Source organism: Scatophagus argus, chromosome 2, assembly GCF_020382885.2.
Source record: "Scatophagus argus isolate fScaArg1 chromosome 2, fScaArg1.pri, whole genome shotgun sequence".
In the NCBI taxonomy this organism is placed as follows: domain Eukaryota; kingdom Metazoa; phylum Chordata; class Actinopteri; family Scatophagidae; genus Scatophagus; species Scatophagus argus.
The window spans coordinates 12,441,153-12,464,474 of NC_058494.1; the positions used below are offsets into that span (position 1 = coordinate 12,441,153).

The window sequence follows — 23,322 nt, forward strand, 5'->3', positions numbered from 1 at the left end:
AAATTGAAATGCATAGTATATGCAAGATGGCTTAAAATAGGGATTGTTAATTAAAGGAAAAAGAAGGACAGTGTATGCCAAAAAAAAGCATAACAACTGGACTCTAATAGTGAACAGTTCAGACAAACTGGATTGGTTGGGAATGTAGCCATGACCGTAGAGAAATTTGAGCAGTGGGTGCCTCCATTTGGGCCCAGGCAGGCTATTCAACAGTTGAGTTGTCCATAGAAAAGCTTTTGAATATTGGCATCACAGTAATACTGCAAAGAACTGGGAAGGACAAGGTCATAAAACTATGTTTTAATATCACAGATGATCCAGGAAACTTCAATCAGTAGACTGACAATAAATATGACACCAATCAGATGACTTTGAAGTTTGCCTTTTTTCGAGTACAGATCAGGAGCAGATCATTTGTATAAAAACATGATAACATCAAGATGTAGGAAAGGTACGTCTGGGTAAAACTATATGGTATATATACACACATCATATAACTTAAATGTTAAGGCCATTAATAAATTTGGAACGGTTGTAGATCCAAAGTCCATCAGCATATTTATCTCAAATATGACAGTGCTGGCTAATTAGAGAATCAGATGACTGGAAAAACTTGGATCATCGTATGAACCCACTACTGCTTAGATCAGAGATAATCTTTCCTTTTAGAGTCCAGACTGTGAGGCTCCTTTAGCCTTTGTGCGTTTTATGCAGCACTTGGAAAAATAAAAATAAATTCAAGATCCAGTCACTAAGTTACACTGAGTTTGAGACAAGACATCATTATGAAGACAACAACCACAGTAAAAGTACAACGATTCAGCATGACAGGACATTATTACAGATATTACAGGCACAAATATGTTTCTGCTGTCATAAAGCAGTCTTCTCGTTATCCACCAAAAAACCCCTGCTCCACTTTGAGGGGCAATTCAAGTCATTTTCTCTTACAAGTCAGATACAGTTTGTAGACTGTCTTCAGTGTTGTAAAGAGATGCAGAAAGGGGCTGATAGTCATTGCTTCTCTGGCATCACTAAAGAAACATGCATATGGGCCCTCAGAACAGCTTTCCTTGTTTTAGCTAACTACAGGCAATGCTGAGTGCATCATTAGTGATATTATATTGATGAGGACGCAGATAAATGCAATACTATACACAACTGACTACAACAACCAAGAGCAGTTTGAAAAACAAAACTATAATATCCACATTTGAAGGCAACGTGACGCTTGTGTTGTAGAACCACAACTCAAGATGTTGTTAGAGGCTTTATATTGGAAGTGCAGCATGTGGGAAAGAAAACAAATTAATTTGTGGGCCATTTTGCAGATTTTTTTCTGGAAGCCATCTCTCCAATTGTCTAAAAAAAAGACAGACTCCTAAAAGATTGATTTCCCTCATTCTATATGAACTTACATGTCACATTGAGAGCTAATATGATAGAGTATATGGGATGTTACTGAGTTGTCTGGCTGTAAGAAAAAGGATATAACTTATCCCTTTCATGTTTTGGGAAATGTATAAATGCCTCATGCCCTTAAGAGCTCTGTCCTCGAGAGCTAATCTATTTTGAAATACTGTAAAAAGCAGAAACACAACAATAAAAACAGACAGCAACACCTGTAGCACCACTGTAGTCCTCATAGTAACCTGTACCCACTTTGTATCTTGAAAAAAGGTCCTGTTCCTGGTTCAGCAGGTGCTGCATCATTAAATACGTGAGAAAAAAAAATACTGTTTTGCTTTAAAAAAAACAAAAGGAACAGAGAAATGTCTATGCATTAGTCCTCCATGGTGGTCCAGTACCACATCAGTCTCTACTCCATTACATATTCCTTCTACAGCGTGCTTGTCCAGCTGAGGGTGACTCCTCCTTCCCATGAGTGCAGAGTTTGACCCAGATACAGTGATTTGGCACAGAAACACTGTGCGTAAGGAGTGTGCAGAGTACGGTCAGCAGGGCAGGAGACTGCGGCCACTGAGGTCACCTTCAGTTCACGAGCAGGACGTCCTCATATGTTGTCGTTCTGTGGGAAATCACAGAAAGATGGCTCATGCAGTGATATTTCCCATCATAAGCATATATTCCTATCTAGAGATACATGACGGTGGTCTTTAGTGACGCATACTTAAATTATGTTAAAAAACAATCCATAAAAAAAAAACAAAAAAAACAAAGAACAAAACAAACGAGAAATGTAATATTTTTTTTTAACCTGGTTTTCATGGTGGTCACTCCTCTACCTCAAAATGCTTAAAACACATATCGTGGTGTTAAAAAAGAAACATATATTTAAAGAGTTTTGTATTTTTTATTTTTCTTCCGGGGGGAGGAGAGTTGGGGGGTTTGACATGAAAAAGAGATTCTTGTGCAGAATCAAACATAGCAGTTATATTCAATGCATCTTTAACACCATGAGAAATCCCTACTGTGCTTTTGGTCAAATGCTTTTAGAGGTCCCTCAGACTTAAACATGCAAACAGTGATCAAGCTCGAATCAAGCCGTCTCTCTCAAGCCGTTTGTGTGGCTGGAATGTTGAAGTGAACAGTTTGTTAATCTGATACAACCAGCTAGCTCACATCACATCTTTTCCCTTTTTACCCCTTGTGGCAACTGTGTGTTATTACGTATCCCCACTGACATGTTGTTTAGATACACCAAGATGTAATTATTTAAGTCCTCATCGACCCCCCAGTCCCCCTTCTCACCTGTCACAGCAGCAGAAGAAGGAGCATGGTGAGGTCTCCAGGCCCCTGAACTTCCCAGAGCTCGGGGCATCAGTACACTCTGCAATGAAGGCGTGCAGGTCGGTGATGTGGATGGGTTCTTGGGTTTGGTGCTGTGGAAAACAAGGAGTACACATTACTGTTAATATTATTTTAGATTTTTATCTAGTTTTTAGTATCTAGTTTATGTCAACCCCACTTTTCCTACCTTGATGGTCTCGTATGCTCCTGTGATGAGGGCGATAAACAGCGACAGGACCATGTAGATGAAGAGGGAAATGAAAGTGTACAGGTAAACTTGGCTGAACAGCCACACCAGCGTGCTGCTCTCCTGCATCTCCGAGAACGTCACGAACATGTCGTCACCATTAATAAGGGAGAAGAGGCACTCTGATACCATGGACAGAGAGCGGAACTGAGAGAAGAGAAAACAGCAATCAAACCTCTGCAAATGACAAATGAGATGAGAGCAAACAAAAAGTACTAAAAGTACTGCTAGTAGGAAGGGAGTATTTTTATGTACTAAAAAAGAGAGTCATAAGAATTGCAAAACAAACTACTTAACAAGAACAATGAACAAAGTTTTCCTTTTAAAAGAAAGGCTCTTAAATCCAAATGAAAATGTACAAACTATGTGAACAGTGCTGTATGAACGCTCTGTTCACAGCTTGTTTCTGCTGCCCCCAAGTGGCCAAAATAATAAGACTTTTTAGGTTTAAGTGATTTTATTGAGCCAAATGATAACATCCGTGTCTACAAGAGTTTCAGTTATGTTCACCTTGACGTGGTATGGTCCCAGGACGATCCAGCCGCAGAAGCAGTAGCCCAGATAGATGACGGCCACGCAGCAGCAGAACCGAATCACATTAGGGAAGGCTGCTCTAAGTGTCACGATGAGGATCTAATGTAGGCACAGAGCCATTATAAAGATCAAATTACAATGTGAGAGAGAGCAGAGACAAGGGGACCAGATTAACAGGATTTATCACATTACATCAATCCATTAAGAAGAATATTTTGTCAACTTTAGACAAGTTATTAAATCAACAGCAGCTTTATCAGCTGATGACTTACATTGTACTTCTGGAAGAATGTAAGGTACCGAATTACTCCAACCCACACCAAGAGTGTGGAGGTTCCCAACAGGATGCCACACAAGTCATACGAGGACATGTTCTGTTAGGAGGGAAGAAATGGTACTTTATAGATACAGGGAGCACGATTTCACAGCAAGTCCACAGCATGGCAAACACCGTGTTGATGATTAACTCAAATGTGCCTTACAATAGTGCTCACTGGCATCAGCTAGAAGCTTGTTGAATCTTGTGCAACTAACGGCAAGGAGAGACTATAGCAGACATTACCATTTTAGGGTGAAACAGGACGCACCTTCGACTCAATGCCAATTTTGATAATACTGCCAGTGATGGTGAGGATGTCGCTGATGATGAGTAGGATATACCAGCCGTTAATGAACTCCATTCGGTCAGCCCAGCATACTTTACGGTTCAGATTCTCTCTAAAGAACTGCACAAACTCCTGATAAACACGGAGAGAGACAGCAAGAGAGGAGTTAGCACAACCTGGAGCAGAACACATGCAGTGTAACGCTGACTTAAGCATCCATATGCAGTAATATCCTGACTCTGCAAATTATTATCATGAAACAAGACATTATTTGATTTTAGTCACTTTTTCAGTCATGGCCTTGCACAGTTCCTGTTTTTGTTTTTTCCTTTTTTCTAACATCAGCCGCACGTGAACTGTCAAGGCGTCTTGGCCCTGTTGTATGTTTTCCTTTGAGTGGAACAGAACATTTAGTACCTGTTGCAGCATGATGCCTCGCAGTATGGAGCGTCCACACAGCAGCAGTGACAGCATGCACACCAGAGCCACAGCCACATCAAACGCTACACGCGTGTAGTTCTCAGCTGGTGGTACAAGGGAGAAGGCAGTGCAGGGGATGGCAGTGTTTTAGTTAGAAGTAGTAGTAATAGTTGTAGCATCACTACTGCTTTGCTTGCCACTAGTTAAGTGTCATCTTTCCTTTGCATACTACTGCAGCAGTATTTCTATGAGTGCTGTGAGTCTTATATTACTGGCTGCTCTGTTCTCTTTTCAAGAGTCCCACCCATCCATTTATCTGGTGTCCTACCTTGTCCAGATACGCTTGGGTCTTTACACTCCTTTATGGTAGCCTGGTTTTCTAACCGGATCTTCACCTTGCCACTGTGAGCCTTGTTGTCCAGGACTACCTGCATGAGAAAAGTGACCAGCAGACAATTCATATCCTGTGAAACTGTATTTTGTCAGACAATAAAGTCTGTTTAATGAAATACAGAAGATGGAGGTTGGGAAATTTGAGGGGTTTATGCTCATGTTATGAAATTACACACATTCTTTAGACTAAAATTTAAAGTACAGTTTAAACAACAAAATCAAATAAAAGGGATTTAGTTATTTGGCAGTGCAGAGAAGGCTTTGAAAAAGCATGCAGACTATTATGTAGGGAAACAATTTGTACAAAAACAAACATATAATGTGAAATGGTAGCTCTGAGTGAGTAAGTGAAAAAGGGAATAAAATGTATAAAACATCAAAAATATTTCTGTGAAACTGGCCCATGAGAGTCAAACATTACGTTTAATGAGTGGCCTTCCACAACCACAAATAATCAAGACGTATAACTACAGTCACTTAAATCTCCCTAACTGGGAATACTTTTGCCAATCTGTTGCTCTCACTGCTCTTGGTGGAGGTCAGCAGATGAATAAATCAGATTTTATCATATTTATAATCCTGTGAATATCACTGCCTCAGGAATATGTGACGTTTGAGCTCATCAGAAATGGAAGTGAACCACATTGAGAACAAGGCAGCTCCTCTGATCAGCCCATCATCCAAGACCTCCATTCGTTCCCTTTATTGCTCACCGTTATGTGAAAAGTGTAGCAGTCTGGAATCTCATTGTTGATGATGGTCTGTACATTGATCGCCTTCAGCTGGAACTCTATGGTGACGTTAATGAGCCTTGAAAAAAGAAATTGAGAAGTTTTTAAGAGGGGAAACAGATCGCGAGGCAGAAGCACACATTTAATGTTGCTGGAAAGACTGACCTCCATACCTGTCTGTGTGTGTTTTTGTAAGGAAATCTTTATTGGTGTTCTTGTATACATGCTTGAGTGTGCGTTTGCAGCAGAGCTAAGTGACTTGTTGAATGTCATCACCAGATACTAGAGAGATAAATCTGACCAAAGGATGTCAAACATGGAGAAGCCGAAGCCATGTGAAAAATGAAGCCTTACTTGTGGAACTTGAGTGTAAAGTTCTTGTAGCTGCTGGCGAGTGAAGCTGGAGGGACAGACAGCGGGTTAACTCCTATGCAGTCTGAAAATAGAGGAGAGCAGACAGAGAACAATCATGATTCATAAATACTGGTGTACACCAAAGTTACAATAAAAGGTGGAGTGGGAAAAAAATGATTTCCAATTTCTGGCATCGTGCTGTTTCTCTCCATAACGTGAGTACAACATAAATGATTATGAATAATCTTATCAGAATTATTAGAAGAAGCAGGTAACAAAGAAGCATTCGACATACTTGCATAATAATTAATTGCAAGATTTTAACATGAGGTTGTTTCCAGTGTTCTTACTTCCTCTTCATTTGGTCAAATTTGACTCATGAACAAAGTGATAAGAGGAAGTAAGAAACTCTAAGGGTACGCAACACCTTCTTACACTGGTGTTGTGTATAACCTCCATCAGGGACAACAGATGCATATTAGCAGCTAACCAACTGTAGTGCATTCACTTTTAATTGTGTGCAAGTGTGAGAGTTGTGTGAGTTAGTTATTTTTATATATTAAAGAAAGCCTTTGAGGCACTTTGTTTGAGAATACACTCCTGCTCTCGTAGCTACTTGTGCTGGAGGCAGAGAGCGTTCTCAAATATCTGTCCCACTCAGACACTTCCTTTTGAAGTGATAAAAGAAGTTGCTGGAGTTGGTCCTTCAGGCAAACAAATGCCAGTGTTAAGGTAAAGGTAACCAGCTTGACTTATAACTGTTAAAAAATTATGTGCAAGCTATGGACAGTCCATTCTTCATGTGGTCTGCAGCACTATCCCCACATTCTCATGTGCTTGTTTTAGTGTAAAAAGGAAGTGTGCCTTAGCAGCTGCTCCTATTGATGGGAGTTTGTCACATAAAAAAAAGTAAAACTAAACTGACACCATGGTACATCTGTTTTGGTGTACTGCTCTTAGCCATTACAGGCCCCACCATTAAATGGGAACTGTTCTCTTTTAACACACTGGAAAACACAGAGATGACAACAGCCTTCTGGCACCATAGGCGAATGGAAATCACAGTTCTGCAATATCCCCTCCACATTGTACAGTGTAGATGATGTACCTGTCATGATGTGTGGGTCTATATTGAAGGTGTCATTGGCTGGGTCGATGCGTCCCCTCTTGTAGTACTGCTGGCAGAGGGAGAGCGCGCTGTCATTGAAACCAACACCGTAGACGTATGCATATCGTCCCACTGTGGTCTCTGGTAAGGCCAGATACTGGGAGAGAGGTGGGAGAGGCACGTGTCTTTATGATTTGACATCATATATGTAATGAGAGGAAAATGAAGGGAAATGGAGTTTCTGTTGGGTTCAGTCAAAGGCTGAGCTGAGCTGAACAGACTTACTAGCGAGACAGCAGTTAACATCTGCACATGGTACAGCAGTCAAATCCCTTTGAACGAGGCAAGGTTAAAATGCTTTGCTATGTGACAGATTCAACATTATATGGAGACATGTAGAACTCACAATGTCTTACTAACTTCTCACTGGTTGTTCAATCAAACATTTAATCTAGTGTCATGATGGCCTCTCTGAGCCCTGAGCAGGTGGTGACATTTTTCTCTGCAAGACTTTCACCAGTCCTGATGAGTAGGTAGAAACATCATCATTGTACCTTTTAATGTATAATATATAATTTTAATGTGTAAATTCCTAAATACTCTACCTCAAGTCTTAAGGAGGAATTGTTTTCATGTATTCAATAAACCAGTTTAAGAAAGAAAGAAAACAAAATTTGTTTTTCAGTTAGAACATAATGACAAATTAAAACAATAATAAAAGAATAATTTGAGCACTAATTTTAATAAGTGGCTTGATACACTGAAGCAGTTTTTCTATTTTCCTCAGGGCTCACCTGGTCCACTGCATAGAAGATGTGCTCATAGACATCACTCTGTGTATAAACAGCAAAGGAGTCATCTGAGGACTCATCGTAGTCTTTGAGGAAAAGGTGCTTGAAGGTCATAGTGTTCTCTTCCTTGAATGTCACCACCACCTGGTTACTGAGGCCAAACAGCACTAACTGCAGGGAAGAGGGGAACATGTTACAAAAAACTGTCAGGACAAAAGAAAAGGATAGAAGGGAGAGTGAGACGGGAGAAGGGATGAAGTAAAAACATGAGGCTGTAGTATTCAGGCGCACTTTTAAGACATCTACTACAACGATTACGCAGTTCACTAAAGCACTAAATCTAAATACAGAGAGCAGATTGACAGAAAGTGTATATACAAAGACTGTAACTATGAAGGCCCAATAAAAAGCAACCTTGCAATGAGAAACAAAATAGCAACACAGGGTTAAGATGCGACACGTGATGCACCTGAGCTGTGACAATAACGATCTTGAGCAGTTGCAGAACGAGCTTATAAGGCTTGCGGCCCTTGGCATGATATTTATCACAAGGGCTCATGAAGAAGTATTTCAACTTCCGGCGAATGGCCTCCTCTTCCTGATCAGCTCCAACCCAATGATCTGCCGTTGTCGTGGGAAACCGATGGTTGCTGTGGTTGCTGCCATGAGTGTTACTCTGATGGTCACTCTCCCCGCTGCTGTCTGTGGAACCATAGCGAGTCACTGAGCGAGACAGGCCTTCACATTCTGAAAGAAAAAATAAGCAATATTTACTTTGTTATTGATGCTCATACAGATTTCAATTTTTTTCCAACAACCTAATCACAATAAAAAGCTCTTAATGAATATCCCACTAGTGTATAAGCTCCCACTGAACTTCTGGTTGTTCACTGAAATAAAAAAATGTTTTAAAAACCATTTGAGCCATGCAGCACACTTTTAAGCATCTTTCAATATATCTAATGGTCAAAATCAAAAAAGTCAAAACGAGGCCCCGAGGAAGACCCAGGACACGCTGGAGGGATTATGTCACTCGGCTGGCCTGGGAACGCCTTGAGGCCTGCCCGGAAGAGCTGGAGAAAGTGACTGGGGAGAGGGAAGTCTGGGCATCCCTGCTCAAGCTGCTGCCCCCGCGACCTGGTCCCGGATGAAGCGGAAGAAGATGGATGGATGGATGGATAGAGTTTCTAACATATATATATATATATATACTGCTATATATGAATATATGTATATATATGTATCTGTATGTATGTATGTATGTATGTTTAAAATACAATGTTAAAATTCACAGAAATGCCAAAGATAGGTTTGATCTTAGAAATATCTTAGTTGCACATCTTTAAAAATATGGGTCTATGTAATAAGTTAACAAAAGCCCATATTCACTTTAATAAATATAAAAATGATGTAAAAAATATTTTAAATAAATTATTAAATATCAACACTAATACAGAATGTACCTCACCATTTTCTTGGATTCACAAAAGCACTATACGCAGTATTTTACAAACATCAGCCACAAACAGATATTTTTATCTTCTGAAATTTAAGTGTGGAAGTCTCGTGATTCAAAGTTAAAACTGCTTACAGGGTTTTTCCTCAGAAATTGTTTGCAGCTGGTCAGTCACTCTGATCCTGAGGCATTTTGTGTCAGTACAAAGTCACTTTGTAGATCACGGCCTAAACAGTTACCACACTCGCTGAAAATATTTCTCCTGTGAAATAGTTTCTCTTCTGTTTCACCCTAGAGGTTAATATTTTATGTGACCTAAGTGTAGCTTATTAATTTCTAGCAACACAAGAGAGATTTGTCTAATACTCTGGTTTATGACTAAATATCTGCAAGAATAAAGATATTTCCAAGAGATTCAACTTTACTTTGTTTTGTTTGTTTGCTAGTTAGCAAATGTTTGCATACTAACACTAAATGACAGTGAACATAATAAATATTATACCTAGCATTTAACTGAAGGCACTGCTGCTCTTGCAGAGCTACTAGCATGGCTTTAATCTTGTTTATTTTATGTTTGCAGTCAGTTGGACTTTGTTCTGGGTGAGGTGGAGCACATCTGCTATAAAACATAACAGGAAACCCTTGCTTTAAAATCTTTTGGTATATGATGCATAAATAAATGGATCTAGGTCACGAGACAGTTACACTAAAGAATGTCAAGACGATGACAAATCAAATGCAAATACATCATTGAAGGCAGCGTAACTAGGAAGCAAGACCAAGAGTCTGTACTGTGCAGTCAGTTGTGACTTTAACAACTGAAAGCAGCAACCACATGAATTAAGCTGGTCTTCCAAATTGCTGACCTCAAGTCTGTCATAGTCTGTCTACATACTGACAATGATTAAGTCTGGTGAAGTAGTTACTTCAATCAGTGATTACTTCTGGTGATTACTTCTAGGCTTTACAACTCCTCACTTGAGGGAAGGAGGAGGAAATAGGGTACAAATAGGGTACAAAGGACAGAAGGGAAGGAGAGGTGGCCACTCACTGTGCAATAAGTTATCTTTGTAACGTTTGTATAGCTTATTATTATACCTGTTTACAAATAGTTGATGTTTGTCGTTGTTAGCAAACTGCCCTGTGTGCTGCTTCTACTTTTATAAGCTGCTGGAAATTCAATTTCCCCAAGGGAGTCATCCCAAAGGGATCAATAAAGTGAAATAAAGTCTAAGTCTAAGTCTAAGCCTTAGACTTCTTAGATGCCTTAGACTCTAAAGCATCCTGTCGGCACCACACATGTGCCAAGAGCCTGAACAGTCTGTCTTGAGGTTTAACTGTTCGCCTTTCAGTCTGACACCTTTCTCTTTGTCTCTCAGTGTGCATGGCTTTACTCTGTCCCCTCTGGCTCTTTGGGCATGTGCTCAGCTAAACATGTGATCTAACCCTTTCAACTCCAAAACTGCAAGGACTAATTCAAAAAAATGTTGCTATGGGTTGTTCTCCAAAGAGCACAGTGTATAAAATCAGCCCTTATTTTTACAGTTGCATATCAAAAATACTGCAACACTTTTTTTTATCATATCAAAATCAGAGAGAAGTCATACTTTATTCTCTCGGTCTACCTTTTTAAAAACAGAAAAGAATTGATGTTCAGGTTCCACTATCAAAGTATGTAAATGTGTTTCAACCAGTGATAGTGAAAGAGTCCATACTGTGTCAGCAAGATACTGCTGACATCACTGTGGTCGATGACTAGCAGTGGGAAAGGTTAGGTGAGGTAAAGGCTGGCCTAGACGTCTAGCCCAACTGAGTTTGACAAAGGTAACAGAAAATTAGGTCAGCATGTATGAGGTTATACAGCAGAAGGGGGAAACACTACTACCACTTTACCAATAATGTTCTCCTGAGCTTGATCATAAGGGCTTCACAACTCATCATATGGAACTAATTCTTAGTATTTATTGCAACTCCTTTAACACTGCCTCTTTCTGTAATTTAATGCTTACCAAATAAGCAAGTGTTGAATTTCTGCACACGTCTCCCATAAACCTACTGAAGATGCAATGTTTCGGTCGTAAAGCTTCGCCAGGCATCCAATTTACAATATGAAATAACTACATTTTAATTCAAGAGCCACAGCTACAAACTAATCTTGGCAGATCCGGTTTAAGCTACTTTATACCTTTTGGCGGAATGGAAATAACTGCAAACGGACATCTAGATTTGTTTTTTTTAAATCTTTTTTAAATCTTGTCAATCGTGGGCATCTGGACCTATTTGTGTTGTTTCTATAATGCAATGTTTCTTGTTCTCAGGTCTCTCTGAACAGAAACATTTCAATCTCAATGAATCCACCTGATTAAATTAAGTACAATTTAAGAACTGTGTTGGACATTGAACATGTCTACGGCAGACAATTGAGCTATTTATGAGACTATTTACGGTTGGAAACAAAGCTGACTGACATGCCATTGTAGGATCTGAACAAATCACAAAAAAGTCACAAATCACAAAGTAGGCTAATCATACTTAATACTTGTCACATGCCTTTTAGCTGCCACGACCTTTAAAGAAACACCGAGAATGGGATCACTCAGTTTACATTCAGGAAATAACTTGTTGGACATAAACTCAAACTCGTGGTGGTTATAGTATATATAATTTAGAGCATCTGATTAGCACTCAACTGACATGGGGATTTTATTTAACTATTACTATTTGGTCAAAGTCAGCATGTGCAAGGTCAGAAAAATGGCTGAATCAGGATGAATCCAAACAGACAGAGTAAGTCAGCAGAGAGCTAACCATCAGCTTAGCAGAGCTGTTTAATGGAAATAAGAAGTGAAACTAGGCAAAAAAAAAAAAAAACACTGTTGAGAATCAGTCAACATTAACTGTAAACAAGATGAAAGTTCAACAGAATAACATTACACAAAAAAGGGACTGGCGTAACTCAAAACTCTTGTCACAACGGTGTTTGTTCAGATACATTTCTTTATACACTTTTCAAATTTGTTTGCAGTCCTTTAATACTGTTGGGCTTATGTTTCTTAAGAAACAACCAAAATCCATTCAGCAGAACCAGAGATATTTCCTATTTCACTCATTGTTCTTCCTTGTCAAAACCTAGTGCATATGTTACCCATGATGCAACTCAACCAACAACTGTTCAACTGGAGATTCTCGCGTGCTATGCTAGTTGCAGGTAATGCAGCCTTAATTTGCTAGTCTCCATCAGAGATGATCTACAGAGGGCCACAGAGGTTTGGTAAGCTCATTTCTTTCTAAATCTACACCCCTAGATTTGTGTTATTTTTAAACTTGTAGTCTAAGTTCCAGCGGATGATAACTCAGGTGAGTCATTTTATAGTTTTACATAATTGATTTTCAGTAGTATTCCCCACCACCCGCAAACAGACTGATTCCTAAAACCAGGAGTTATAGTTAAATTCATGTGGCAAAACTTAAAATAAAGGTTAAGTAAGACATCAACTGTGCTACTCAAAGTTTTAAAGATTTGTAAAACTATTAGAAAACTGATTTTATAGTTGCACTTGTTTAGATTGTCACAAGATGGAAATAAGGTGCAACCTGAGGTTTTATGATTACCGCATGTGGGCTCGGGAGCAAACCAAAACCACATTCACGGGGATCAGTTCCTGCATTATTCTACACCTGCTCTTAACCTCTGAAAACATCTAGCTATCAGGGTGATATCGACAACATCCAGATGAGCACTTCCCTTCAACGAAATATACTGCATCTCTGTCACATTTGAGGGAGGTCAAAGGCTTTGACAGGAGTTGCGTGCCTCAGTGAGAATGAAAAACATACAAAAGAATCCGACCACTTCACATTTCATGCAGACAATAGGCAGGAGAATGAGTGCACGCTTATCTTTGATCAGATGAGCGTGTCGATTGTCACGGCAGATAGCAATCTGACAAAAAAAAAAGTGTGGGCGGGCTATTGACAGAGCCACCAAATTTGACACAAGCCGAGTTAACCTGTGAAAATATCTGGCTCTTCCAGTTCATGGTCGCCTGTGGAGTGCTGGCAGAGACAGTGACTTGTCTGTCAATCAAAATCTTCAGTGAAAATCTGTCAACAACTTGGTATCTGTGCCTAGATCTAGCCTGGCAGTCCCCAGCAAGAGGCCACCCACAGGTTCACAGGCGGCGAGTCCAAAACTTCAACTTGTACCCGAGTTGAAGGAATCATCTTGAACAAAAAATAATGATATACATATAGACATGTTCTTGGTAGGAGCTGGTACTTTTTATGAACTACATCCTTTTGCAGCAACTTTATTTTACCAGCACAAGGTTTATTATAAGGGGAAAGGGGCCTCATCATGTGGCTCCGAATTTGAAATACAAAAATTTCCAAAGTACAAAAGTGTGGGAGAAAAAAATCTTTCTACCATTTGGGTGAACTGACCCTTTAACCTGAACCTTAGTTAACACTAAATAAAAAGCAGACCTTAATGTGTACCTCATAAGCAAACCAGAAAAAAACACAAGCTAGTGTTAAAATACTTCAAAAATCTTTGACCAAGAAAAGGGGGAGAAAAGAACATCTCTTGAAAAATGCAGACTCAGCCATGTGTGAGAGAAGCTTATGAGGTGGTGTTGAAACTATTATTATGCATGAACAAGTCAGACTAATTAGATGTGCTTGACTTCGCAGCTGAAAGGGGGGCTAATGGTGGTGATGGAGGATCTTGGTCATCACGGCCAGACGGTTTAAACAACAATCTCCTTCAGACCGAGAAAACTCGCAGTCAACACAACCTTTGGGACTGTAGCAAAATGTTGTTCAGTACTAATGTTAATCCACCTTGATACAATTTTAAGTGCATTCTATTAATTATAATCTACAATACATGTAGTTAAAGGTAAATCCCCAAGGTAAACACAACTGGGACTGCAACTCACAATTATTTTCAAGATTAAATAGCCAGTTATTTAGTCGAGGAATGTCAGGGCATAGCGGGAAAATGCTCATCAGATGTTTAAAGACCCTGAGGTCACATCATTAAACGTCTTGTTTTGTTTGACCAACAGTTCAAAACCAAAAGGTATCAATTTATAGCGAAAAGCAGCCAGACACAACACAATGTCTTTGGCATTTCGTGACAAAAGAATCAAATGATTAACTGACAGTTGAAATAATCATATTTTCAGTCAAGCACTAATGTGTTTCAGCTCTGCTATTGTCTGTGTTTATTCTTTAATCAAAGCACTGAAGCAATACATTTACAGGTTTTGTACTTTCATTTTGTAACATTTCTGTTTCACTCTTTTGAGAGGCAACGATTTTAGGGGGCAAAGAAATGTTTCATAGCTATCCCTTTCTATTACGTATTAGTTTTCACTGCTGTATGATAATGTGTTTTTGTATTCCAGTCACATCAAATTTCTGTAAAAGGACGTGACATGTGGAGGAGCACAGAGAGGAAAAAAAACACTTTTTCAACCAGGATTAAAGCTGATGCTGAAAGAGTAATTTGGGGAAAAACACTGCTGTTTGTAATGATTATTGTACCTCAGCTGTCCAGAGGGTGACTGAGAGGAAACACAGTGAAGGCTCAGGTGACCGTGATATTGTGCATATCTCAATAACAACAAAAACCACAACAACTACTTCTAGCCTGTATTTAAAGAAAAAAACACGAGACAGCTTTAAAACTAGCTCAAATTCCAACAAAGAGAAACAACAAAACTGTGCATTAATAAATTAAACAATCTTTCAAAAAGACAAGTGAGTCATGGTCGACGGCTACGTTAAATTTAAAAGTTGACAACACATTACCCGGGGAGTCCAAGTGTCCTGTTGACGCCATGTACTTAAAGCCTTGATTTGAAAAGAGAATAAATACATAAATAATTTGGCTAAAGCTCAGTTCAGCCAACGGTTAACTTGTCAAAACAACTTTGCAGCTCTCACTACAACACTACCGTCCAGCCACAGCAGCCCGGCCGAGCTGCGGTGCTGCTGTTTGCACAAACTCTCTTCCGCTCTGTCCGGTCATGTGACTGACACCATGTGACCACGTTAGTCACTGCTCCGTGCTGAGGCGCCAGCCCTTACAGCACCCCGGGTTATATACTGATCCTGTGCAATGTATCCACCATAATCGTGTCCCTGTCTCATCCTGTCCCGGTTTACTTGTTCATTTCTACATATGAACGTTTGAGTGTTTTTCCCATGTTTTTACTTCTTAAGAGGTATCTAAATATAACCAAATTTTGGTACCTAAATCACCTTCAAGGTCACCGGTGAACTCCATGACTATATAATAAATAGATTTTTTATTACCAGAAAAACAATCCTAATCTATTATCTCTGCTTTGCAATAAAAGGTGATAGAAACATGACCTTTGTGCTTGTTTGTGTTACATTGTGCAAGTGTTTCGGTTAGAAAAGGCTACTGAACAACTGTTAGATGAGGAATAAATTCCTGCAACAATTCCATCCAGTGTAGTGATTTTTTTGAGGATGGATGCCATCTATCTATCCATCCATTTTCTATACAGCTTATCCGTCAGGGTCACTGTCCCAGCTGACTCCAGGCGAAATCTGGGGTAGACCCTGGACTGGTCACCATCCAATCGCAGGGCCGACACACAAAGACAGAGAACCACACAGTCTCACACACTCACAACTACGAGGAATCTAGAGTAGCCAATTGACCTAATGTGCATGTTTTTGGGATTGTGGAAGGAATCTGGAGAAAACCCAGACACATGGAGAACATGAGAGAAGAGTGAAAAGTGTCTTCTTTGTTTTCTCTTGGAAGTGACTCACCTTCTGTCATGGCTTTTCTAACACGCAATTTTTCATTTCCAACATCCTACATGTTAAAACACCAAAGATTTTTTGAAAACATAAAATGAAAATACTGTTAAAATTGCTGGCTTCCAGAGTTCAAGAAAAAAATACGTTTGTCCAAAAATCATCCCTTCACATACTTATTTATATTTTAGAAAAGAAAATACAGGCATAAACAATATTTTGCAGACATGCCAACCATAATGCTTTAACTGCAGGCTTTTAATGTATGACACAAGTAAAGCTGCTCCACCTGTGGACAGATTCCTGTTAGACTGTGTTCAGGTGATCCCACAATACCAACGTGTGTAGACCGTCTGTGAGGGACACAGCTATTATCCCATCAGACTTGTCATTACAGATGCAGTCACACGTTTTATCTGACATATGGTAACACTAGGAAATGGAAGATTTTCCATCAGCTGCTTGGCTTGGAAATTGTTGGTGTCAGCCTACTCTGTACAAAAAACAAAAACCTCATCTGCAGCACAAGATTAACCAACAGCTTCAGATGAATAAGTTTTAGTGTGATGAGTAACATTCTCTGAAATTGTCGCACTTTCCAGTCTATCCAACAAATATATCAGAGTAACAGATATTATGTTGTATACAATGCAGCCTTCTACAGAGATACACGATTTCTCTATTAGTATTAGTATCTAATGGGCCAGTTGATGACATGTAAATAGATCAGCTTACATTCTACAGAATTGTAATAGCCCATGAAAATGTTTGCTTGTTGCAGTTTGAGTCTTCTTTTCATTTTGTAGAGTAGATTCTCTTGAATCAGTACATTTGCTATCCACACTTACTAAAATTATTTTGCTATCTTCACCACAATCTGCAACGGTATTAGAGACATTCCAGCTCTAAATGAACATTATAACCCCACCCACCCATACTTCCTCTCAATCTTTCATACAATATGTCACCCTATTGTCCCCGCTCTATCTGGCTTCAAGTGCTTTGTCTCTGGTGATCACCGCCTCGCTGAACTTGATCATGAGTGTGGTGCCCTTGTGCCAGTGGACCGTGACCTTGGCAGGGAAGCCACTGTGGGTGAGGATGGCCTCTACAAGCCCTCCGATGAAGGCTGCACAGTTCAAGGTGCTATTCTCCTTAGGCACAGAAATGTACATGTTGACGAGGGGCTCTTTTTCAATGATATAGTAGGTCCTGTCATCGTCGTTGGCCTGCTCCAGCTTGTCTGCCTCCTTGCCAAACAAAGCTCGCCACACAGAGACCTAAGGAGTACCAAGCAAATGATTAGGGAAGATGTAGGCACAGGGGTTATACTAACTAAGAAGTCAATAACTTGACGGTTTAATTAAATTCCTTGTGTGACAAACTCTCATTTGCCACTTTGTTTCACTGATTTAGGGCCATCTTTTAATCACATAAGGCCAGAGAGCAGCAAGTAAAAAGACCAGGGGAGATGGAATACAATCAGAAGGTGTGATGATTAAAATACAGTCCCACACAGTCAAATAACTGGTCTGGTTCATTGGGACACTTAAATGGTACAGAGCCACCATTAAGTGTTTTGGTTTAAGCCAAGCTTTTCCTCTTATGACAGTCCAGTGAGTGAGTAGCCTACCTTAATGAAAAGCAGTATGTTCAGTACTTTAGTCTCCCTCTTGCCGTTCTTCTCTCTCAGGACCAGCACGTCCAGAAGGCTGGCTCCAACTCGCTGACCCAGCTCGGCCAGACGAGCCTGCAGCTCGGACACCGAGTACACCCTGCTCTGGCAGTACTGCACCACCTCCGAAAACAGCAGGGCGAAGGCACTCACACTCACTTCGGTTTTGGGGCGGCTCAGAGGCCGCTCCAAAATTGCAGACTTGCCTCGGGTGAAGCGAGTCTCCATTGTTATTTGATTAGCGGCTGCCGCGGTACCAAGAGAAGGTGGGAAAGTCAAAGACTACAAAGACAAGCTGCTCGACTTCAGGCTAGCAGGCTAATGCTAATCACACCAAACTGTTGCAGTGAACACCAAAATGAACACCAAAACAGCATCTGCGAAAATGTTTCTGAATTTATGTGAGGAATATTTTTCATTTCCCCCAGAAGACACTCAAACTACTAAATCACACGATAATCGCTTTTTACTTACTGCTTACTACACCTGCTTCTGTTGTTGTTGTACTTACTTCCTGTTCCTATATTGACGTCACTATGTCATGTGACATTAGCCTTGATGAACATGGTAAGTCGAAACTGGGGGTTTCAAAGTATTTTAACTGGATTTCAAGTTTAAAAAAACAGCAACATGACACTACACTATCAGTCTACACTTTAACTTTAATTTTAAATTTAATTTATGTAAAAAAAAATAATAATTTAGTAGGCCTGTGTAAGATTTTCTTGATGTCCACATTTTGCATTCATAAATAGTAATAGTAAATCATTAAATGGCCATTTTTAAAAAAAGATTTCTCATTCCTAATATTTATTCATTAATCTGCACAAATTCAGGTATTGCAGCAACATAAGGACAGACGTAAGCAGAAATAAATAAAGCAAATGAAATAATAAAACTTAACTTAATAAAAATAAAAACTGATATAAAACCATTGAAATAGAAACTACATAAGAACAAATAAAAGGCAAGAAAGTAAGCAGTTTACAGACTAAATGGTTCATAGTTTGTCATGCATAAATATATAGCCTATGAAATTAAAACGTGTTATATTATAATAATGGATACAATATAAAGTGTGTGATGATTTAATATTACCACAACCTACTATGTACAAACTATAAAAAATTCAAATTCTATGATTTTTTTTTTGATTAAATGACTTTTTTCCTTTGTGCTCTAGATTGTTGTTGTTCTTCTTCTTCTTCTACTTCTTCTTCTTCTTCTTATTATTATGGGAAAAACTGTTATAACTGTACATCTGTTAAGTCATGTGATGATACTTTAACACCATTTTTGTGCAACTTCATGGTTTCACTTCAAATGGCATCGCTAGGACTGCTGTTTTTCACAATTTCCCCACATTTCAAGTTCCTTGAGCTTACTGTTCATGTGATCACCAGTGACTAAAATGTGTGCTGACCCTAGTGAGTACACAACAGATGCACACATCACATGACATGATAAACATTAACCATAAATCTACTTAATCTTTCACTTCAGTTGTGTTTATTCAATGACTCCCTGTATGCAAATAAAACTGTACAATGCTGTATTAAATATGGAGAGAGTGACCAATGCAATAGATTTTTTCTTTAAAGTACTCGTTTTTAATCTGTATAGTAATCCTTATGTGGATGCCCAGACTTTGTTTTACTCATGACACACTTTAACTTACTGTAGGCTAAATCAATATTTGGAGCCACCTGTGTACAAAGAGTACCCTTTCCTATTGGGACACAATATCGCACTCATGCACGTACACAAATACACCTACACAACTCCTCTCAGAAGTTTTAGGGAGCACTACTGTGCTCTGCAACTTAATTTTTTTGAATGCTTGCATGTTGAAGGTTATTGTAGAGATTTGCTCATATTTCACTGTTTAGGTTTTCTTTTGTTCATTAACTTGGGGAAATTCAATTCCATTTTTCAACTTAATACAAAATTTTTTTTTTTTTTTAGAGGCAACAAGCAAGAGATGCAACATGACTTTATTTGGACTATTGTTTTTTGTTCTGGCTTCACCCTACTTATTTACTGTTTATAGCAGGCCAGCAGGTAAGTTCGATTATTCAAAATATGTAAACATTTGTGTTATCTTGAATTAAATATTTCATTAAGCTACATAGTTTGTTTTCAGTATGCTGATAATATTCTGTCTAGTTATCCTGTTATGATGTGCATAACCATTTACTTGAATTATGTAATCTTTGAAGAAGTGTAGATTTTCAGTGCTTGATTTTGAGCTTAAATATAACACAACTTTAATCATTGCTGTCTAAGATGTGAAAATTGTTACTTTTGAAAAGCATAACAAGACAGCCATGTCATCTTGTTGATAGGGGTGTCAAATGAGAAAATTTGGAGAGCACGGGCAAGCAAAGCATTGCTTATTTAATGTGGAGGTGCGTCATTAAGGAACAAGGGACGTGTCAGACATTTTTTATCACTATGTTAGACCACTCCAAATCATTTTTGTACATGCTCTAACCTATCTTCAGTATGAATATTGCCACCACAATGTCAGTATCATTAATTTTATCATACACTGGACTTTTGTTTTAAAATCCTATCTTACTATCTTTTATTGTCTTCTCCCTTCTTTCTACAATCAGCTTTTGCTAAATTGTCTTTTCCAATAAATGAGTTAATTCACTAATTCATTAATATACTACAATATTCTCCCTTCATTTCTTTTGTTGCCATTTCATGTCATTCTCAGGTGTCCACCTGCGTAACATGGAGAGCTTCATCCGAGCTGTACAGCAGGTTGAAGACTCCAACTCTGATCTGTCGGCCCTGGCTCTGGTCAGGGCCCTGAGGAGGACAGCCGGCCATGACGATGCGATGACCATCCATTTCTTGGGTGCTTCATATAATCTCAGCGATGCTGAGGTGCTAGAGACAGCCATTTTCAATACTTCATCCTTTAGCTTTTTTGACAAAGCCATCCATCACATTGTGACGGATTCCGGAGAGGAACGAGGAGTGGTCCTCACTCCAGATGGCACCACAGTAGCTCTTGCACCCTTATTGCTAGGAATTGAGTCGGGACTGAAAGCCAGGATGGATGGCATGCCAGCTGTTGGGATTTTCCCTCTCACCTTAGGCAGAACACTGGGCCTGTCCTTCCTCAGCCTCCAGGACTTCCCTTCATCTTATCGCCTGGGGCCAAACGGCTGCTGGGACAACGTGGACCACCCTAAGGTGTACAAGTTGTCTCGGCCTGCTACTCTGGCCACTGATGCTGTTATTAATGGGGGCATGGATGGAGCTATACTGGGCCTGGACCTCAGCAATCAACCTGAACATGAGCAGTTGCCGTCCCTCAGTGAGATTTTGAAAGAATATTATAGTTTTAGTCTACATGAGGGGCAAGGTCTTGATGCCATGACCAACCATATCAGCCCAAGGCGAAGGGAGATCTCTAGATCCATGCTGGAGCCCCTTGATCTTCACAGTCAGGTGATAGAGACACTAGCATTAGTCTGGAAGCTGGAGAAAACTGAATGGATTGCATTGGACAATGGAGTGGGGAAGGCAGTGAAGGAGGGACTGCAGGCATTTGTGCACAAGTACTGGGGTGAGCTATGAAATAGTCAAACAAACTGCACTTGAGTGCAAGGTAGGGCTGCAACTAATGAATGTTTTCATTGTTGATTAAACTAAGGGTTATTTTTCAATTAATCTACTAATATTTTTGACTGTGAATTGTTGTGAAATTGTGAAAAAATGTCAGTTTGTCAGTTCAGTTCAAATGTCATTTCAGACTTTCATACATCGGGGGCACAGACAAATGAATGATAATATTTGGTTTGTGTCTTGCTGGATGTGTAAATAAGCAAATGTTTGTTGGCACAGTGCTGCAGCAAACGGTTTTGTTGCAGTTAAGTGGTCAATCAGTCGATCAGTGTAGGTTTTTAAAATATATTTTGAGCTGGACGTTTTACAGTTGAAGAATAAGCTTGTCGGTGGTTTTTGCTGGACAAACTATGTTATGGCTTCATTTTTGTAAATTACTTTAAATATATCTTTCTTCAATTTGTTGTTCCTCATCAGTCAACAAACACATAGATACTGATAATGGTTTATATTGGTCAGACTGGACTAGACTCTATAGGCTCTCTAGGTTTGAGCCTTGGGAATATAAACTTGTGAATATGTCATGACAAAATCTGCAGTGGTTTTAGCATCCTAACCCTCATCCTGTCACTTTCCCTCCTCAGATTGCCCACAAATCATCCCTCGTTGTCAGTGGGGTGCAAAAGCCCCTCAGGGTACACCTATCCCACTTTCCCTGCCCCTCAAGTTCCTTTACGTTCACCACACCTATGAGCCATCCTCGCCCTGTTTATCCTTCCCACACTGCTCTCGCAACATGAGATCCATGCAACGTTTCCACCAGGAAGATCGTGGCTGGAGCGACATAGGATACAGGTAACCAATCCCTGGAAGGAGGAGTCTGACATCTTGGGAAATGTGCTTATTGCTTTGTTGCTGAGAGTTAGATGAATACACAGATACCACAGTTCACGCCTGTGTTCAGTGTGGAGACAAGATGTGGTTTGGCTAGTTTAGTATATAAACAGGAAGCATGGGGAAGAAGCTTATCTGGCTCTGGCCAAAGGTTAACAGTTGGCCTACAAGCACCTCTGAAGCTCACTTATTTAGATGTTGTAGTATTTGTTTCATCCATACACAAACTGAAAGGAAAAACAGTTTGTTACAGTGAGTTACATGTTGCAAGTAAAGATGGGTATGGATAATATCCCTAGATTCGGCATTAATTTTAAGTATCCTGCGCTACATGTGCCGTAACATCACCCTCCACTTTTTGCGTTGGACATTTTACATAAACGTTTACCTCAGATCAGTTACTGTATACTGCACTTGTTAAACATGTTCTCTCTTTGTGCTCTCAGCTTCGTGGTCGGCTCTGACGGCCACGTCTACGAAGGCAGAGGTTGGAACCACCTCGGCACACACACCAGGGGACACAATCACATAGGGTATGGCGTATCAATTATCGGTAACTACACTGCCACTCTGCCGTCTCGCCACGCCATGGAGCTGTTGCGCCATCATCTAGTCCGATGCGCAGTCGATGGAGGAAGACTGGCTGCCAACTTCACCATCCACGGCCACAGACAGATGGTGAACTACACCAGCTGCCCTGGAGACGCCTTCTTTTCAGAAATAAGAAGCTGGGAGCACTTCAAGGAACGCTGAGGATGTCATGTACAGTGAATCATCTTGATTTGTCAACTGTTTGATATCTGGAGCATTTTAGTCAGCCGGTCCTCACAGTATGAAGCTTTGAATCTTTCTGTCAAGCAGTATGACTCTAATGTAAAAGAATTTTGAGGTAATCAAAGCATAAATAAATTAATTTATGATTATTCAGTTTTTTGGTGGTTGTTTCTGATCATATCATTGGCTAGTGTGTGTATATT

General features: G+C 39.7%; 3 protein-coding genes across 5 annotated transcripts; 1 reads left to right on the forward strand and 2 right to left on the reverse strand.

The window, feature by feature from the left end:
• Positions 1-285: 285 nt before the first annotated feature.
• On the reverse strand, positions 286-15,437 carry mcoln1a (mucolipin TRP cation channel 1a). Its single transcript, XM_046410166.1, has 14 exons — positions 15,208-15,437; positions 8,404-8,681; positions 7,938-8,105; positions 7,144-7,300; positions 6,036-6,117; positions 5,664-5,760; positions 4,886-4,985; positions 4,555-4,661; positions 4,120-4,269; positions 3,805-3,906; positions 3,509-3,631; positions 2,939-3,145; positions 2,713-2,843; positions 286-2,029 (listed from the first exon to the last, which is right to left on the reverse strand). The coding sequence occupies exons 1-14, from the start codon at positions 15,236-15,238 to the stop codon at positions 1,993-1,995; spliced, it is 1,770 nt and encodes a 589-aa protein (XP_046266122.1). The 5' UTR covers positions 15,239-15,437; the 3' UTR covers positions 286-1,992.
• A 909-nt stretch (positions 15,438-16,346) lies between these two features.
• Positions 16,347-18,422, reverse strand: trappc5 (trafficking protein particle complex subunit 5). Of its 3 annotated transcripts, none has more exons than XM_046410187.1 (3): positions 18,341-18,422; positions 17,825-18,111; positions 16,347-17,471 (listed from the first exon to the last, which is right to left on the reverse strand). In XM_046410187.1, exons 2-3 carry the CDS (start codon positions 18,092-18,094, stop codon positions 17,175-17,177), a joined length of 567 nt encoding a protein of 188 aa, XP_046266143.1. In that variant the 5' UTR covers positions 18,095-18,111; positions 18,341-18,422; the 3' UTR covers positions 16,347-17,174. The 3 variants fall into 3 exon arrangements, with proteins under 3 accessions (XP_046266143.1, XP_046266151.1, XP_046266133.1); XM_046410195.1 differs by having other exon boundaries at positions 18,378-18,398; XM_046410177.1 differs by having other exon boundaries at positions 17,825-18,398.
• A 1,215-nt stretch (positions 18,423-19,637) lies between these two features.
• On the forward strand, positions 19,638-23,268 carry pglyrp2 (peptidoglycan recognition protein 2). Its single transcript, XM_046410207.1, has 4 exons — positions 19,638-19,927; positions 20,592-21,452; positions 22,096-22,306; positions 22,792-23,268. Exons 1-4 carry the CDS (start codon positions 19,855-19,857, stop codon positions 23,096-23,098), a joined length of 1,452 nt encoding a protein of 483 aa, XP_046266163.1. The 5' UTR covers positions 19,638-19,854; the 3' UTR covers positions 23,099-23,268.
• The last annotated feature ends 54 nt before the right edge of the window (positions 23,269-23,322 follow it).